This window comes from Nyctereutes procyonoides, unplaced genomic scaffold (genome assembly GCF_905146905.1).
Source record: "Nyctereutes procyonoides isolate TBG_1078 unplaced genomic scaffold, NYPRO_anot_genome, whole genome shotgun sequence".
NCBI classification, from domain to species: Eukaryota; Metazoa; Chordata; class Mammalia; order Carnivora; family Canidae; genus Nyctereutes; species Nyctereutes procyonoides.
This window is the reverse complement of record NW_026575020.1, coordinates 32,522,068-32,541,390: the sequence shown is the minus strand read 5'-3', so window position 1 is coordinate 32,541,390 and position 19,323 is coordinate 32,522,068. Positions and strand designations below refer to the sequence as shown.

The window sequence follows — 19,323 nt, the reverse complement described above, 5'->3', positions numbered from 1 at the left end:
AGCGGGAGCCCAGGGTGTGCATGAAGGTGGATCCGTTTAGCCTAATCCCTTCCTGGGGTCTGGAGCAGATTCGGGGTGGCAAGGACCCTCAGAGGACAGGGACACCCAGCCCCCGCCTGGGGACCGGCCTCTAGGGGACAGGGAGCACACTGCTATCAGGCCGCAGGGACGAAAGCACGGCGGGCACACCAGGCACAGGGCACAGTCGGCCAGGAAGCTCCACCGCGGGCCCCCACGGGAGACAGCAGGTCTGAGGTGAGAGCCGCCTAGGCACGCCCACCCCACCCTGGCAGAGGGCTGGAGGGCACTGCAGGCAGGAGGGCAGAGGGCAAGAGGGCGGGGGACGTCACATCTGCTGACCAAGCCCCCGCCCCCACCCGCCTTCAGGGAGAAATGCTCTTTCCCACAGTTACGAAAGATCCTCTTTGCTGGAAGGAAGAAGGGGAACCCAGAAGCACTCTACTCTGGGGCTCGGTGCTCACTCCCTGCAGCAGGGGCCAGTCCCTCAAGACCCAGGGGTCCCCGACAGAGCCCACTCCCCTGGGCGCCCACCCCCACCCAGGACACGCCAGGGGGAGAGGCCTGTGGGGACAGGATGGGACACAGAACCCTCAGGTCTGTGCCAAGATCACACCTGCCAACAGGTCTCACTTCCTGACCCTGGAGACTCCTAGTTCCCAGGATGGTTCTGGAGCCAGCCACCCCTGAAATCCCCCCTCCCAGGGGAGCAGCAGAACTTTCACATCCTCCCCACACTGCGCAGCCCAGCACGGAGCACTCTCCGCCTTCCAGGCACCGCTGGGTGCTGACAGCCAGGCCTCCCCGTGGCCCAGCACCAGAGCGAGAAATCCCTCTCCCCACCAGGCAGAGGAGGACACTGAGTTCAGGGGTCCCCCAGCCACCACTCCTCCCTGCTCCCACGTGAAAACTGAAGGTCTGGCCCTGCTTAGGTACATCCGCACACCCACCCCATAGGCCAGTGCCATCACCCCACTTCACAGACGACAAGAGGGAGATGCCGGCCCGGTCCACAGTGCTGTGTAGGCCTGAGTGCGAGTCAAGCCGCCCAGCAGCCCAGAGCGACCCAACCCACACATGGCTTCCAAGGCCATGAAGAGGAGCCCTCCGCCCTGCGATACAGAGGCAGCCGCACCCGCCAGAGGGCCCTGCCCACATATGCCACCTCCCGTGGGTGGAGTGGGGACAAATCCGCAAGCTCCAGGCTTCTCCAGGGAGGAGGTGGCCCCCCACTCACCTCAGCTGCCGGATTCAGTTTCCTGGCTTCAACTCAAGGGATTACCAACAATCCCTGGCCCACACGTGCATGCCTGCACCACCCACATCACTCATACCAGGATGTAGGCACAGGACGACGGCTGGCTACCTGCTGCGCTCACCTGGGCCAGCCAGGGCAGGAGGGGCCAGGAGGGAGGTTGGGCAGGTCCATCCCCGGTGTCCTCAGCCACCTCCTAGGGCCTGGAGCCCCCATCCTCCCCAGGCGGGCCTGAGCGCTGGGGGCTGCCCATGTCGGGGCCCGGGAGAGCAAAGCTGGTGCCCTGCAGGAGGCGGGGGCCCACAGGCTGTACCTGGGAAGCCCACCCAGCACCTTCAGGATGGCATGGGGTCCCCGGTACCAGTGGGGCTCAGCAGAATGAAGTTCAGGACAGATGGAGGGGCAGACACAAAGCGGGCACTTCCAGGGCAGACTAGGGTGGGGGACAGGCCCAGACTCCTCCCCGAGTCTGTGTCCTTTATGTACTCAGCCGCCCTGGCTGGCCTCTGGACCCACTGAGCCCCGAGCCCTCACCCACACCTGCCTGTGCACGCTCCAGCCATGGGGCACCAGGCACACCACAGGCACCGCAAGCACCAGCAGGGTGGGCCAGTCTGTGTCCCGTGTCCCCATCCAGGCAAGCAACTCCCCAACACCCAAGCCGCCCAGGCCTTCCATGCTGACGCTGCAGCCCCCCCACCATGTACATGGGCCCACGGTGGGTCCTGGATAAGCCCTGCCCCCTCTACTGCAAGCTCCCCCCACTCAGGGGCTGTTCTGCTCAGCCCCTTCCCCATGCTGTCGCCCGTGGGACCTGGGCAGCAGTATTCCAGATTTCCATGCCTCAGTTTCCTTTGTAAGAGATAGGGCAAGGCCGTGACACTGGCCAGCCCCACACTCCCAAGCTGTGCAACCTTGCAGATCTGCCTGGCATCTCTGAGCCCAGGCCTCATCTGTAAACAGAGTAAGTGCTGCAGGCTTGGCACAGGCACAGGGGGACCTGATGAGCTGCAGCTGGCTGGCCCTGAACCCCAACCCCACTCCAGCCTAGTCTCTCCGTTTGGGACCCAACCCACCAGATGCTGGCACGTGGCCTAGCTGTGCTCACACAGGCAGACAAGGTGCCCAGGACCCCTCACTCCAGGCAGGGCCATGAGCCCCTGGGGAGTCGCCCCCTGACCTGTGGTCACCACGTGCCCCGCAGCACCCATCATAGGAAGACCCCAGCTGGTTGGCCACATCCACGAGCCCTGCCCTGTGCGTGGGCTTTGCTGACCCCACAGCACAGCTGGCCTCCCAGTGGGTGGACACACTCTGAACCAGGCCCAGTCCGGCCCTGTCCTTGACATACCCTGTCCAGCCACATCCAAGGCAGGAATGCTTCACACTCACCTACCTGCACATCCACGGCCTACCCTACCCAGCACATGCATCTACACCAGTCACCTCTCTCCTGTCGGGTTACCCCTAGCCTCAGCCTCCAGCTGAGAACCAGGGAGGGGTGTGAGTAAACTGAGTTATACATGAAGACATGCTACCCCCCCCCCACTGTGGCTGGTCCTAGAGGATGAAAAGGGGCCCCTGCAGAACCAGCTGGATAGGGAGTGAGCTCTCCATCACCAAGTGAGTGCAAGCCAAGCTGCCAAGTCCCCCCACTGGAGTCACACGTACTCATCTTCTCTGAGGCCCCAAGCCTGGGCCAGGAAGCCGGGTGGAGACTGGAGGGCGGGGGCCTATCTGACCCGAGTTGCTAAAAAGAGCCAACAGGGAAGTAAAAATAGGAAATAAAAATAAAATCGCTCCAGCCAGTCCTGGTTGTTTGTGTAGGAAACAAGGCATCTATCGCCTCAGGGCGGGCTCAGCACCAGGCCCCTCCCAGACGAGGAATGTCCCCCCTCCCCAGCTGCAGCCGCCCCAAGACCTCAGCTACACACTCCAAGACTCCAAGAGGAATCCCAAGGACCCAGTTCAAAGCCCAGCTCTGCCAACAAGCCAGGTGACCCTGGGCAAGGAGCTGAGCCCCTCCCTCACCATCAGTGGGGCACAAACCCACCTCCTGGTTCATAGGAAGGGAGGGGTGCAACCATGGCCCACACGAGGCTCCTGGCACCCCTCACACCTCTGCCAGGTTCCTCTCCAGGCATGCTTCCCACTGCTGGCCCCATCTGCACGTGCACTCTGCCACCCAAGGCAGGCACTCAAAATAAAAGCCCCAGACTAGAGTAAGAGACTGGATCTGGCTCCCCACTTGCCCCAGCTCCCTGGCCAGTAATCGGACCTGAACTTCCTCGTGGAACAATTAGAGGAAGCCTTCCTTCCTATCCTTTCCTGTTGGGCCTGTCCAGGACTGGCACTAGACTCATTCATACTAAAGTGTATATGACTGGCTCTGGCTCAGGTCTAGCTGGTTCTCCAGGGTACAGAACTGTGAGAAGAGCTGAGACGCCCAGAGGGCAAGGAAGGCCCATATGAGCCACCCCCCGCCCCGTCACCCCCCATGGCACAAGGACCCTCCTCCACTCCCCACCCTTCTCCGTAAGGCACCTGCTGGTCAGCGCTCAGCCTGGGCCTGGAGCAGTGGGAGTGTCTCATGGGGGGCCCCAGCAGCACCTGTGTGCTAGTTCAGAGCGTCCCCTGTCACCCCAGGAGCCCTTGTAGGCCACACCTGGATCTGACGCCCACAGCCCCCTCCCAGGGGAACTGAAGTGGGCCAGGGGCCCAGCCAGGGAAGCCTGGGGGTGACATAACCAGTCTGAGACAGCCCCTATCAGCCCAAACCAGCCTCCCCACGACGGCCGACTGTCTTCCCAGGATACACATCTGCTCCCAGCCCACTCCATCCTCTGCACCCCACAAGAAAACCCCAGGTCCTCACCAGCCCGCCAGCCTCCGCTGCCCGGCTCAGCCCTGCCCAGGCCTCCCTGCGCACAGCCGTCTACACAGTCACTTGGCCCTCACAGGACTGGGCGGGGGGGGGGGGGGGGGATCCGCCATCTGGACGTGACTGTGCTGGCCAGCAAGGGGGGAACAGAGCATGCACATACACACGCACACTCCCACAGGCCCCCATGCTCACATGTGCTCAGACACAGGCCAGGCTTACACGCTCACTCATGCTCACACCAGCTCACACACACATCTTCACACCAGCTCATATGCACGGGCTCACACAGAATCACAAACACTCACACAGAGGCTCACACAGACTCACACACACAGGCTCACACACACACAGGCCCAGGCTCACACACTCACACATGCTCACACCAGCTCATATGCACGGCTCACACAGGCTCACAAACACAACCCCAGGCTTACACACTCACAAATGCTCACACTGGCTCACACACACATCCTCACACAGGCTCACACATGCTCATACACACAGGTCCACACAGGCCCAGACACATGCTCACATACATGGGCTCACACAGGCCCAGGCACACTGCTCACATGGGCTTGCACACTCATATGGGCTCATGCACACAGGGTCACACACACAGCCTTGCACACACAGGCTCGCACACACTCACATAGGCTGACAAGCTCTCTCACACACTCACATGATGCGCTCTCTGGCTCCACACAGGAGTGACCCTGCCAGGTCCCTGTGCCCTGTGTTCTTCTGCCTCCAAGTCCCTGAGAAGAGTCTAAGGAGGATGGGGGAGGGGAGCAGCAAGCAACAGGCCCACCACCCAGGCCTAGCCCTTTCTGCCCAGTACCCTCCAGCCAACAGACCCTCAGAGCTACCAGAAAGGAAGTGGGGGTCCCCGTGGCTGGGACCAGAGGACAACAGGGAAACCCTAAGCCCCGTGAGCTCCAGGTCCTGGGGCCAAGCCTGAGGTCAGAGCCCTCAGCAGCCCACCAGCCACAGACACATGGGCTGGGGACCCAGATCACAACTTGCAGTGCCAGGTTCCAGCTGGTGTGGGCTGCCAAGCACCAAGCACAAGTCCGGGCAGCCAGGAGGACAACAGTGGTGACCACAGTTCCCTAGTACTCTGGGGACACAGAAGTGGAGAGTCCGCAGGGCAGGGAGGCCCAGGACAGGCCATCTCCTCACTCTGAGACACCCGCAAGAGGCCTGATCACCACCCCAAGGCCATGACCTGCCTGCCCCCAGCCCTCCCTACAGGGCTGAGCAGAGCACAGGGCCTGGCGTCCACGCACACTGAAGTGATGCCCAAGGGGGTGCGGGGCACCGGCTGCCCTCCGATAAGCTCTGCAGCTTATCAGCTGCGTCCAGGGCCAACATGGGCTCTGGAGCCAGGCCCTCCCCCACTCCCCAGCCTCCCGGGGCCCCGCTGCCCGGGCCAGAGACACAGCAACTGCCCGCAAGCAGATAAGTGTCAGCAATGGGCTGCAGGCAGGGAGGCTGGACTCCCCACATGGGGGGCACGCCTCTCCCAAGGGTTGCAGCCAGTAAAGGCAGGTGGAGATGTGACCTTGCCCTGTGACCCCGGGATGGATCAGAGGGATGAGGCATCCCTAGTCCTGGGTGGGGCCAGTCAACCTGGAAGCAAAGCTGTCCACATCCTGTGGCTGGGAAGACGCAGATTGCACCCCAACACCTGGCAGCCCTCGGAACGCCATGACACGTCCTCTTTGCAATGCCTATCCCACAGCAGCCAGACGGAAGTCGGCAGGCATCGGACACCCAGCAGTGGGAGTTCCAGGCCGAGGGCCGTGCGTGCACACTTGCCCACCCTTCAGCCTGAGGAACAAGGTCCAGAGAGGCCCTGCATATCCCAAGCAGTGCTCTGCATTCTGCCTGGGGCATCCCCATCTCCTGCAACCCGCAGGCACCCTAGGGCTATCACGAGCCCTGTTTGCAGGTGTAGACACTCAGCTAGGACCCAAACCAGGCCATCAGGCCAATGCACATGCTCCCCACTGCCCGGATGCCTGGGTATAGGTGCCAGCAGCCCAGGCCGGGCCTCCTGGCATGCACCAGACAGGTACCCAGTGAGGAGCGGACCAGGCCTCGGGGGGTGGTAGTGAGGACCTAGTCTCCAGCCTGGCGATCCAGGACACGCCACACCCCGGCTGTGTCCCCCCGCTGCAGCAGGGGCCCAGAGTGGAAGTAACCTCTTACAACGGCTGCCAAACACATTCTTCCAATGGACCATCAAAGAGGTGAGGGCAGAGAGCATAGCGTGAACCAGCCACCAGAACCCTGCCGCTGGAGGTCCCAGCAGCCCCCCTACTCCAGGGCAGGGATGAGGACCCCCTCCCTCCTCCTCAAGGAGACGCCAGGGTGCTGCCTGCTGCTGGCTTTTTCCTGGTCCTTAGGGCCACTCTCAGCTGCTGCTCTGCAGCCACAGAGCCACCAGGCAGATGGGCACAGCTCCCGCTCCGCTGAGCCCCAGGCCAGCAGCCCCCACCACAAAAAGCAGCACCGAGAAATGAAAAGGGAAGGTGAGTGGGGGTCCTGCCTCTGAAGCCCGGCGCAAACACCTCCCCATGTGCACAGCCTGGAAGGATGCCCCTGACGGGGTGGGGGCCCTGGCCTGCTTCCACCTCTGCTCTCTTCAGGACCACCCTGGCAGTGACCTCCGCCCGCCAGGCTTTCCTGCCCCTCCCACCCCGTGGCACCCCACATCACAGCCCTGGCCTCTCCCCTGTACTCTAGCCCCATGAGGCCACTGGGGGTGTCAGAACGCATCCCCTGCCAAAGTCCTGCTCGCCCCCAGACCTGCCCCTCCACAGCTCTCTGCGTTCCATAAAAGGCACATCAGTCTTCCAGACACGGAGGCCACCTGGTTACCACTCCACTATCCTGCCCACTGGCCCCACTTCTGAGACAGCAGTGATTAACAGAGACAGAGAAGATCCAGGGCCTTTTCCACACCCCGACTCCAGCTCCCTCCTCTCCCCTCAGTGGCTTGGCTCTAGCCACACAGGCAGATTCAAGGAGCCCTGCTCCAGGGTGGCCCCTGACAATACAAAGCTTCCACACAGGCCTGAGAATATAGAGGCAGACTTCTCCCAAACTCCTATCCATCCCTCAGGACCCAATTCAGAGGGCCCCAACCCAGCAAACACCAGGGCGAGCTCCACCTGCTTCCAGAACGTCTTCCTACCACCCCACTCACACCGGCTCCTCCCCCAGAGCAAGAGCAGAGGTGACATCAGACCAACCAACCTCAGCTCCATGCTCACTGCGCGTGACCTACCCTCACAGGTATACAGCCATGGCTGTATACAGCCATCAGCCCTGCTGTATACATAAGCAAGCCAAGGCCCAGAAAGGTTTTGAGAATCTGGTCCAAGGCAACTCGCTGTCAACTGGCACCACTGAGTCCATCTCTGTTCTCTGACCCCAAACACCACTCACCCCTTGGGGGCTGGGCCTCACTCAACTCTGCTGCCCCAGTAGGGCCAGATGTCTATGGACACACAGCCAGTCAGACAGGCCGGCCAGATGTTTGCTCTGGACCTCGGGGCCAGGCCTTGATCCCCGTCACCGACCCTCTGCTTAGTGGTAGAGGATGGAACCTGGTCCTAACATGGGTAGTCCCTGGGAGTGGAGGGTCCTTCCTTGTATGCATCTGGGACCTGAGTCCAAGGGCAACCAGGACCACTGTAGCAGCAGGTAGTAGCTGCAGCTAATGAAGCAGAGGGGATGGGCGGGGGGCTTGCCTGCGGGCAAGAATGACACCACCACAGGCTCCTTCAAGGGTACCTCAGGGGACCCTCCAGGGCAGGGCTCTGGCCCATCACGCCGCACTCTCTGTGCTCCACTCCCAGGAATTGGCACTGGGCTGCACACCACAGCACTCCCCTCCCTCAAAAGTCCACAGACCGCCCCAGAAGGAGGGTGGTTCGCATCATCTTAAAAGCCAACTTGGAGATGGGTAGGCTCCCTGCTGACAGCTCCTCTGAAGTGCAGAGGGCAGGAGAGGCATCGCATGGTGCACTAATTTCAATCAACAAACATTTTGGAAAGCTGGGGCAGCGCCTGGCACCGTGGCTTCAGGCACAAACAAGATCTAGAAACCACCCCAAAGCAGTCTCAGAGACCCGAGGGGGACAGAGCTGGCCCAGGCAGCAGTGCCCACCAAGGGGAGCAGCCCCAGCCAGCATGCTTCCCGCCTCCAGCAACTCCAACATCCTTCCTTCCACTCCACCAACTAGGAATCGAGATAAAGAGGGAGGAAGCAATGTGCTCCAAGTCACCAAGATCATGTGGCAGACGGGACAGTCCAGGGGCACCACGCGTGCCACTTATCCCCGGGCCCGTGGTCTGGAGGCCTCTTGCGAGGAGGGCTAGGTGTACCCAGCAGGCTAGGAGGGCTGCAGCCCGGATCTTGTGCCCCCTGAGACAGAAAAAGCTAGAGGGAGGCCCTGGGGGCCCAGGAAGGCCGAAGCCAGCACCACCCTGCCCCGGGGGTCACAGACCAGCACCCAGTGCCTGTGGTCTCCACCTCTCAGCCCTCCTCCTGACCTTGGTCCTGGGCATAAAGTCCAGGAGCAAGGGAGGGGTGGGAGCGACTCCACCTCCTCCTGTGGACTCTGGCCTCATCAGTTTTGTCTTCGATGCAGGGAGAACACAGCCCAGGGCTCACACAGGAGGCTGCTGGGCACATGACACCTAGCTGCCACCGGGAGAGGGACAGGGGCAGCAGGAGGGGGCACCATGGGCACGGACCTGACGGGGGGGGGTGAACAAGGGCCCCCCCAGCTACTCCACCCAGAGACACCCAGCTATGGCCACTCACCCCAGGAACCAGAGCTCCGAGCTAGGGCCACGTGTGCTGGGCCAGAATGGGTCATACTCCAGACCAGGACGTTTCAGGGCCTGGGAAGCAGAGGGACATCGGGCCTGCAGGGGCTGCCAACGGCCAGCCTGGGGTCTGCCAGGTCAGAGCCAGGCCCACGGCCACCCTTAACTCCTCACAGGGTTAATTATTCCCAGACCAGCTGACTACACCCCTCACCACCCCCCACAGTGCTCACACGGTTCCTCACCAGCACAGACCTACAACCCAGCTATCAAGAGGCAAATCACAGTAGCCTGGCCACCCAATCAGACTCTTCTGAAATCCTCCAGGGAGGACTCCTGCCTATATCCACATGGGCATCCCCCTCTGTGCCCTTCCCTGGGGTAAGAAATCCCCGGGGAGGGCTCACCCATTCTCTCTACCTTGATTCCCTTTCCACAGCCCACCCAACAAACTCCTGTTCATGCCTCAAAACTCAACTACGACACCACCTCTCCTGTGAAGCCTCCCCAGGCAGTTTACAGGTAAGGAAACTGAAGGCCAGTGAAACAGCCCAGGGCCGCCCAGATAACAACTGAGAGCTGGCACTCATTCCTCACACAGGACACCCTCTCAGCAGCAAGCTGGGAACACGAGAAGGCAAGGAAGAACAGTCAGTGGCGCTTAATGAGGCAGGAGAGGCTCCAGGGCCACGAGACCCTGAGCAGAGGCCTGGCCTCCACACTGGGGGTGAAGGAAAACCATGGAGAGTTCCAGGCAGAGGAGGTCAGAACCCAGGAAAAGAGGAGGCTGGCCTGCAACAAGTGGTGGCAGGACGCCCCCGCTGCCGACAATGATGCCGGCCCCCACCTGTAAGGTTCACAATTTCCCCATACAAGCCATCACCCCAAACTGTTTCAACCCAACACTCCCAGTTTAGACCCACAGCCAGGCCCAGCCTCAGACCCCTGCCCCTCCCCCCAACTCAGAGCCGAGGCTTCCTAGCACACAGGCACCTCCCTGCCCACCCCACCCAGGGCCTGTCCTCCTCAACCCAGGGAGGGCTTAACGCCATTTCCTGAGAAGCTGGTCCCCAGCGGCAACACCCCAATCAGATGGCCACCAGCTTATGGGAACGAGGCCAAGGCACCAGGAGGGAAGAGTAGAGGCTTCTGGCTGCCAGAGAATACCAGGGAAACTGAGGCCAGGCATGCAACAAGCTGGTCAGAGAGCACCCCTGAGGAGGCAGGGGTGGGGAACCACCCATCCACCCAAGCAGGCTGAGACCAGGGGCCCCAGGGACGGCCCCCACCCAGAGCTCAACTGTACAGGCCTCTCCTGCGAGCAGCAGCAACAGCCTCTGCTGAAAGCACCCCAAAGCCGCTTTGGACAAAGCCAGCCCCAGAGGGTGCACAGGAGGCACCGACTGTCTCAAGACAGCCCCCCACCCCCCCGGCTTCGATCCCAGAGCTAGCCTTCCAGGCCTTCACCAACCAGAGCACTTCGGGCATGTCATGCGGACCTCCCTAAGCCTGAAGCATTCATCCCCCATCATGGGCCGGTCCACACAGAGCCGAACCTGGGACAGCTCAGTAAGTACGTGGCTACTACTGTGCCAACCCCATCACTGATGGTCACCAACTGGTGCTGCCCAATGCCTGGCCCCTGAGGGGCAAACAATGAGCAAAGTGCATCTCCAGACACGAGGCCCAGGTTTTAAGGAAGACAGGGGCACTGGGTGCATCCTCCACACAGTGGGATCCCACTGACAGCCAGTCGCGGGGGCTTCTCCATCCCAGTCCCTAACCAACCAAAGGTGGCCAGGACACCCATGTTGGGTACCACATGACTGCACACCCTTGAGATGGGCCCTGCCCTCAGGGAACCTCAGGAGCAAGGGAAGGCATGTGGGGCCAGGGCATCAGGAGTGCACACTGGCTGAGCACCTGCTCCACCAGGACGGCCTCCCACTGATCAGCTAACCCTCATGTGTCCCTACAAGGCCGCACAACTCCCCCCCTCCCCCCCCACGGCAGGCATGAGGACACAACAAGGCCAAGGGCCTGTGGACCTGATGCTGGTGCCCAAGCCCAGCCAGCCCAGCACCGAGTCCAGGATGCCACCCACCATCCCACACCGTTCACAGCACATCCTGGACCAGCCCTGCTGAGAACCAAGCAGGCCTCCAAAAGGACTTGGCTAAGGGCACGGCGCTGGAGCCAAAGGCACAGTGAAGGGGCAGAGGGACACCCAGGGGGCACACGGTGCCGGCCAGGGCCCGCAGGCACCTGCTCCAGGGAACTCCAGGCAAGGCGGGCATCCATCGGGAGCCCATGAGTTCACCACTCCAGCCACCTGGGCTGTCGCTGCCTGACCTCTGCCTAGGGCCAGTGCGGACACTTAAGCTAAATTGGTCAATTATGGGATACTTAGATCCCTCCCCCGGGCTTCCCAGCCTCCCTCGGTTCTGGGCCGCAGCACCAGGAAGCCTGTTGAATCAGTAACCTCATTACAGCCAGGAGGCCACACCCGGGGCTGGCTTTGAACTCCACAGGGTTTATCCACCGAGCTGGAGGATTTACACACTGTCTGGCCCAGGACCAACTCACACTCCCCACCCCTCCCTCCCCTCCCCTCCCCTCCATGCTGGAGGCTCCCTCTCCTGAGACCCACAGCCACCAGCCCTGTGCCCCAAGCACAGTGGGGAAACTGAGGCACAGCTGGAAACCACAGAGGTGCAGGGAGCCAGGGCCAGGCTCTGGGTCACCCCGGGAGCAGGGTCTCAGGCCAAGAGTCTCCCTTTTTCATCCATAGCCCCAGTTAACAGAGCTCGGAGCCACCTATCTCACGAACTCAGAGCCAAGGGCCAATTGTGAACATCGGGGGGGCGGGGGGGGTCCCGGGTTAATGCCTCACACTGAGGCCCCCGTGGTGCAGGCCCCACAAGGGCCCCCAGTTCCCAGGCCCCAGCCCCAAGGCCAGTCCTAACATGGCCCTCAGGTCCCTGCCCTGCTCCCAGGACCCCAGCCGTCCTGCCCCCTATGGACAGCCTGTCCCCCCGACTTGACCAGGTACCCTTGGTCTAGGACTCATCTTCCCAGACCCGGGCTTGAGCCCCCTTGACCACCAGACTGTTTCATCATCTTTCCCAGAGCCCCACCAGTACCCCAGGCCCTGGAATGTCTCGGTTAACGTGGGAGGGGCACATGGAGTGGATAGCATTTCCCCCCAAGGGCAGGCCAAGGGCCCGAGGGCCAGGAAGGGAAAGGGGACAGCAGGAGAGGTGGGGGCCAGGGAGGGAAATGACTACTCACTCATCCCCGTGATCAGGGACAGTAGAGATCTGCAGTCTGGCCCAGGGGCCTGGCCTGACCTCCTCACCCCCAGGAGGCAACTACCGAGGAGTGCCCGGCCAAGGCAGGGTGGCAGCCCACACAGAGCAACACCTGGTCAGCCGGGTTCCAGGCCCACTGGACCCCTCTTCCTTCCATCTCCTGCCTGCCTCCTGCCCACCTTCTGCACACAGCTGGAGGCCTAATTCCAACCACGGACACCACCCTGCCCGTGGCCCCCCATGGCCCCCACACACCTGACCTGAGCCCCAGACCCTCACTTGGATGCATCGGACCCTACTTCCTATCCTGCCTCCTCTCACACAGCACCACATCTCCCAGTTGCAGCCATGCAGGCCTGGACACCCAGCCTCCGGGCCTTTGTCCCCACTGTCCCTGCCACTCGAAGACCCCTCCCCCCACCACCTGTTGCAGCCCTGCCTCTCCAGCAGAGCCCATGACAGGACCAGCTCCATCAGGAAGGTTCACCAGCCCTCCACACCTCAGACCCATCTCCATGGGAAGGCAGGGCCAGGCCAGCACCCACCAGCTATGCACTACATGCATGTAGATGGGAGTCCAGCCAGCAGGCCCAGGTTCTTGTAAGGAAGAGCTCATCAGGGCTGTTAGGATAGGCTGGGAAGGCAGGGCGTGTACACTTGTGCCTGTGTCCGTGCGTATATACACTAGCATGCACAAAGCCATGTATGTGTGGATCTGTGTGTGTACACAGCACATATGTGTATGTGCACTTGTACATGGGTGTGCAGGTGTTTACATGTGTGCCTTCGTGTGTGTGTGCACATGCGTGCATATGGGATGTTCATGTGTGCATGTGCACCCATGTGTTCACATGCATGTGCCATGCATTCATGTGTGCATTGGGAATGCAGATCACAGAGATGATCGAGACCCCGCCCTGCCTTGGGGCCCTAATGTGACCATTCTAGCCCAGCCACTCGCCACCCAGTTCCCTCAGGAATTTGCTGCTAGATGGCTCAGACCCAGGCAAGGGGGAGGGCTCCAGGCCACAGGGGTCCTCAGGCTGTGCCTCTGGCTGCTGACCCAAGCCATGGCTTTCCAGCCCAACAGCAGCCACCCCGCCATCCACCAAAGACAAGCCTGGATGAGGATCAGCGTCTCCACTCCCCAGAGGGCCTTCCGTGTGTGAAAAGGGATGGAAGGAACATCGTGAAGCTTCCACCAAGTCCTCCAGAACAGAACACTCATTTACCCGCAGGCCCAAGATCCGTAATAGAGCTCCTAGAGAGCCGGGACAGGGCACAGGTCCAGGTCCCAGTAGGCAAGTGGCTTCTGAAAATGCTGAGGATCAAGCAGCCCAGGAGAAACAGCGCTCCTATCCAAAGGCCAGGCCAGGCCTCCCAGAAGGGCTAAGTGTCCCCATCCGCTCAGTGGGCTTGCCTCCATGAAATCCCCGTGATGTCCTAAAGATCAAGTCCCAAGTACACAGGAGGTACCCAAAGACCGGAGCCACAGCATTCTCAAAAGGGGAAGACCAGGGCCCAGAACCAGTTGGGAGAGGTGTAGACAAATGGGGGTGGGCCACGACCACAAGGTCCGCCTGGATTCTGAAGACAAGGAAATCAGGCCGGGGCACGGAGACGTGGGGACACTGGGAGGCAGGGACACAGGTCTCAGGGACAAGGGGACAGACACGAAGATACAGGGATGCGTAACAAGCACTTCTGGGTAGAGCACCAGGCAGGGCCCAGGGGCAGGGGCCAGAGCTCGGTGTGGCCGAGGCCGTCGGGGAGGGAGAATGTGAGCGTGCAAACATCCAGGCCCTGCACACTTGTGTGCATGCCCCCACCCTCCCCCACAGTGGCCACGCCAATTTCATTTAGCCGCTTTCTGCCCAATTTTGCACTCATTAGGCTGCCGAGCGCCGCAACCGCTGGTAACTCCAGGGTACAATCCCCCTGCCTGCGGGGTGGCCCTGGCTCAGGACACCTCGCACCAGGCTGGCAGGGCATGCAAGGGCATCCCCTGCTCCTCCCACCTGCTGTGGGCCTCAAGGATAGGCTTTGCAGTAGGAACCTGCAAGGGTGAAGGCACCCAGCCGAGGGGCCCCGTCAGTGCTCACTCACCTCCGAGAGGCCGGGGGCGCCCTCCCTTCCATGTCTGCCGCCCCAGCCACCCTCTCCACTTTGGGATCCCTGCAGTCCAGCCCTTCAGACCCGCACCCCACCCCACCCCAGGCAGGAGGAACAGGGTGCCCCTGGCCACAGACCTCGCCTCCGAAGATGGGCCATCAGAACAAATCGGGCTTCCTCCCCCCAATACCCAGCAGGGGCCAAGATCCAGGTCCATTTGACGAATGCTCAGCTGAGGCTCCGAGAGATAGGCAGGCCACACACAGGCAGCAAGGAGAGGACTGGACCCCTGGGGCGTGACCACCAGCCCAACAACAGAACACTGGCCTCCACGAGGTGCTGCCTCTGGTCCTCCCACCCCAGGGACAGCCAGGTCATTCCAGAGAGAGTGGGTGTGGGGAGCAAGTGCCAAAGGGCATGACCAGGAGGGGGAGCCTGGCACTGCATCTCCTAGACCTGAAATGATGCAGGGAGGGCAGTACAGGGGATCGGATGGACCGGGGGCACTAGCATCCCTCCACAGCATCCCTCAAATCGATCTGCTTCATGAGCATCGGGACAAAGGTCTCGAAGGTGAGCCCCAAGTGGGCACCAGTCCCACTAGCCACCAGGCTCCAAGTCCACATACAGAGTCCTGAGGGCCTGGGCCCCGCTGCATCCCTAGTACCGCCAATGGCTAGCTCCCATGGCTTGGGCCCCTCAGAGCCCTGGCCACCAAGGCCCACTACAAAGAACAAAGACAAACTTGAAACCAGTGGAGAAGGAAACGAAGAGCAAGTCTTGGCTTACAAAGCCTCAGCCTGGTGACAGTGCCAGGCCTGGGCCAGCTCTGCCGCCCCGGCTCTGTGTCCCACGGAGGGCAGCTGAGCTGGCCCAGGAGCCTCTCCTAGAGGCTGGCCTCACTTGGCCCTGGAGACCACAGCCCTGAAACACCCTCACTGTGGAAGAGCCCACGCCGCTCAAGAAAATGGGACTCCGCGGGCGGCTCCCATGGGCTCTGGGCATGTAGGGCTTTCGCCACCCCGCTTCTACACCCCCCGCTGCCACACCCCCGCTGTGCAGTCAGTCTGTCCCACCTACAACCACCTGGGAGCTGCTCGCTCTCCTGACGCCGCCGGAGCCCCCGACAGACACACTGTGCCCGTGCCGGAGAAGGGGCCCACCCCCAATCACCCACTCTGGGCCTGCACAATTCCACAACAACCCCCTCCCCCTCCCTCGGGACTGGAAACAGAGAGGGTGCGGTGGGGGCCAGGGAGAGAGAGCATGCAGAAGGCCTCCTGGAGGCAGCGCAGTCCCTGCAGCCCTGAAGGCCAGACACAGCTCGGTGCACCGGCAGGACTGCCCGGCGGCCACCCCTGCGTGAGTGCGGCTGCTGGCTCCGCTCTGCCTAACCCTAGCCCCAGCCGCTGGCTCTCCCAGCACGGCCCTTCCTGGGGCCAGCTCATTCCACCATGTCTGGGCAGCGGGGGTCAGGGCTGCACGCTGGGCCCAGGCACGGCAGCTAGATCCCGGCGAGCTCGCGGGTTGTGAGCAGAGGCCACGGTCAGGCCGCAGTCAGGGCTGTTTTTCTCGCCCTGACACTTCTCCTGTCAACAAACAGAGCCCCCTCTAGAGTTTACCCAAACAAACGCCCCAACAGTCCGCAGTGCCCAGGCCTCCACAGAACTGCCTCAGCAGGACGGCCTCCAAGCCCGGCCTCCAAGCCCAGCCTCCCAAGAGTCATGTGACCCTGTTATTTCGGGAGGCCCCGGAATGTGCTCTATTTTGGGTCCCTCGGGGCTCTGATGTTACCAGAAGCCCCTCACCAGGGTTCCAAGCTCACACAGGTCCCCGAGAGTCCCCCAGAGGATGGCCAGTGGGCCTGTGGCTCTGCTACTGGCCGCCCTGCCCCCTCAGGCAGCTAGTGAGCTAGTGTTAGCCAAGCCGGGTCTGGCCAGGCCTGGGACCTCTGGGCCTCCTCTGCAGGCCTCCCTCATGGGTGTGGGGGGCACTGGGAGCAGGGGCTGCCTCAGACCACTCAGCCCCCAGATCTATAGCTGGGGCTCGTCCCTGTCCTTACCAGGTAGCTCGGTGAGCAGCAGCTAGGAAACAAACTCCCAGGTGGAGGAGGGCAAGGGCCCAGACCCACCAGGCCCCGAGGCAAGGGGCGCTGGGGGAGGAGGCCCTCTCTGCCCAAGGCCCCGCAAGCACAGTGGAGGGCTGTGTGGCCTTCCTGGCAGCGCCAGGGCCGGCCTGGGCTGCCAGCCGGGCCCTGGCCGAGTGAGCGAGTGAGCGGGGCCTTCCGACACTCACCCCCAGGAGGGATTAGGCTGTGTTTACAAAAGAGCTTGGGCAAGTAGCTGCTTAATCGGACCTTCAACTCCACCGCACTTCAGAGCTGGTCACAAGCTCAGAAAAAATAAAATGTCATCAGAGCCCAGGACTCTCCACTCAAGCCTGGGGCTTGGGCTGCTGGGAGGCCACCGGCCTGGAGGAGGAAAGCCTCTGAGTCTCTGAGTGACCCATCCAGCTTCCTGGGGCAATGGCTCAGAGGCAGGACCTCCCCTTTCCATGGGGATTCCAGCACAACTACCCTGCAGCCTGAGCCCTACATGGGCCAACTCCCGGGACCCTCCCAGAATGTCAGAGCCTGTTCCTGCTCCCCTCCTAGTACCCAGCCAGGGCCCTGCCATGTTGGGGGCGGGGAGCAAAGACAGCCAGACGTTCCTGCTCCAAAAGGGATCCTCTGGGAGAGCCTAGCTCTGTGCACATAGGAATGTGCTCCAGCCTTGACCAGCAAGGGGGGTGGGGGTGGGGGCAGAGGGGGGGAAGACGACAGACCCTACTTATTAGCTTTATTTTCTCTTCCACACACACTGGCACCCACTGACTGGGGGGTTAAAATCCAGAATACACCACTTTGTATCCTGTGGCCTCAGCTTCTCCCAGTTTTCTCATCCACAAAATGGGCACATATGTCCACCTCTGGAGGCTGTGGGGAGGACCAGGCTCATGCAAGGAGGGCACTCAGCTTGGTCCCTTTGGAGATCTTCACCTCACAGAATCAGAGAGGGCATCTTCCTCCATCTGACAAACCTGACGAACCTTGTTCCAGTCTCCCTGCAGCACTCCCCGTTTGTGAGTGGGCTGCGGGGTACCTAGGGGTGCTCAGATCCTCCCCCTGACCCATGGGCAGGGGGAAGGCAGCTCCACACTGGCTCCGCTCCACCTCTCAATCTCAGCAAAGGTCGGTACAGCTGTGCTGGGTTCTGACCGCCAACCTGGTGGCCAAACTGCGCCCCAGGCTGCAGGGGGGTGGGCGGGCAGGAGGGGCAACTGACCGAGGGCTTTCATTCATAATCAGCTGTTTTAATTTCCATTCAGCACAGATCCTTCACCCAGCCTGACAGCCTGGCTGCCGGCCCCACCACCAAATTAATATCCTTCCCGGCGCCCGTTCATGAAGTCTCCCCACCCCCTCCCCCTTCCCTGCCTCTCACAGGCTCCCCAACCCTAGGGAGGGCAGCGGCTGGGGGCGCCGGGCCAAGCCCCTTCCTCCTCCTACGTGGGTCAGGGCCTGGAGTCGGGACGCGGTCTGGGGCAGAGCAGCCCCTGGGCGGGATGGCACCGGGAGGGCGGGAGAACTGAGCCTCCGCGCCCGGGGGTGTCCTTCCCCCAAGTGCAGAGCCGGCCCCCCGAGAACGCCCCGCACCACGCCCGGTGCGCCGGGGCAAGGGGCGCCGATCTGGGACTCCCGGCGCTCCGGCCCCCGGGCGGCCCTGCACCCCCGCCCGAGCCGCTCCGGGAGGAGGGGTCCGCGCGTCCCCGGCCGGCGGCCTGCTGGCCTCGGCAGCCCGGGCGGCGGCGCACAGGCCGTCCCGGTGCCAGGCGGCCGCAGGCTGGGAGCGCACAAGTTGCTCCGCCCGCCCCGGCCCGGCCCCTGCGCAGCCCGGCGCGAGCTGTGCGCCCGGGGCTACCGGCGGACCCGCGTGGCCAGAGGAGGGAGGGGGCGCCGGGGGACCCCCGCCCGCAGCCGGCCGCCCGCTCCCCCCGCCCGCCGCCGCCGCCGCCGCCGCCGCCGCCGCTCCCGCCCCCCGCGCCCCGCGCCCCGCGCCCCGCGCCCCGCGCCCCGGCCGGCCCGGGAAAAGTTGCCCGGCCGCCCGCCCCAGGCCGGCGCCCCGAGTCGGCGAGGGCCGCGCGGGGGCCGGGGCGCGGGGCCGAGCGGGCCGGGGACGCGCCCCGCCGCCCCGCCGCCCCGCCGCCCCGCCGCCCCGCCGCCCCGCCGCCCCGCCGGCCCGCGAGCACTCACCGAGCGGCAGGAAATGTTTGGTGTCCATGTCGGCGGCCCCCGCGGCCGGGGCGGGACGGCGGGGCGAGCGCGGCGGCCCCCGGCGCGGCCGGCCGGGCCCGGGCGGCGGGAGCCGGCGGCGGCGGGGCGGCGGCGGCGCGCGGAGGCCGCGGCGCGGCGAGTTGTTGCAAAAGTCGCCCAACAATGTAAACTACTTGCGCTGCGCGCCGCCGCCGCCGCCGCCGCCGCCGCCGCGCGCGCCCGCGCCCGCGCCCCCGCCCCCGCCCGCGCCCGCGCCCGCCGCCCCGCCGCGCGCGCCCGCGTCCGCTCCTCTCCGACCGCGGCGGCGCCGGCGGGGGGGCGGCGGGGGGCCCGCGACGGGCGCGGACTCGGCGCAGCGCCGCCGCCGCCGCCGCCGCCGCCGCCGCCGCCCCGCCCCGCCCCGCCCGGCCCGGCCCGGCCCGGCCGCCCCGCCCGGCGCGCGCCCCCCCGCGGACCCCGCGCCGCCGCGCCCCCCGCGCCCCCCGCGCCCCCCGCGCCCCCGCGAGCACGCGCGCTGGGCCGCGAGCGCGGAGCGGGCGGCGCGCAAACTTGCGAGTTGGCCGCGGCCGCGCTTCCCGGGAGCCGCGCG

The 19,323-nt window shown here is 63.7% G+C and overlaps 1 protein-coding gene across 1 annotated transcript in view; it reads right to left on the bottom strand.

Annotated features, from left to right (window-relative positions):
• The window catches only part of RXRA (retinoid X receptor alpha), a 92,700-nt gene extending 73,878 nt beyond the window's left edge, over window positions 1-18,822 (bottom strand). The window contains exon 1 of the mRNA XM_055325992.1: window positions 18,714-18,822. Within this exon, the coding sequence (XP_055181967.1) occupies window positions 18,714-18,741 (28 nt within the window). The 5' untranslated portion in view covers window positions 18,742-18,822. The remainder of the gene's footprint in view (window positions 1-18,713) is intronic.
• Between the last annotated feature and the right edge of the window lie 501 nt (window positions 18,823-19,323).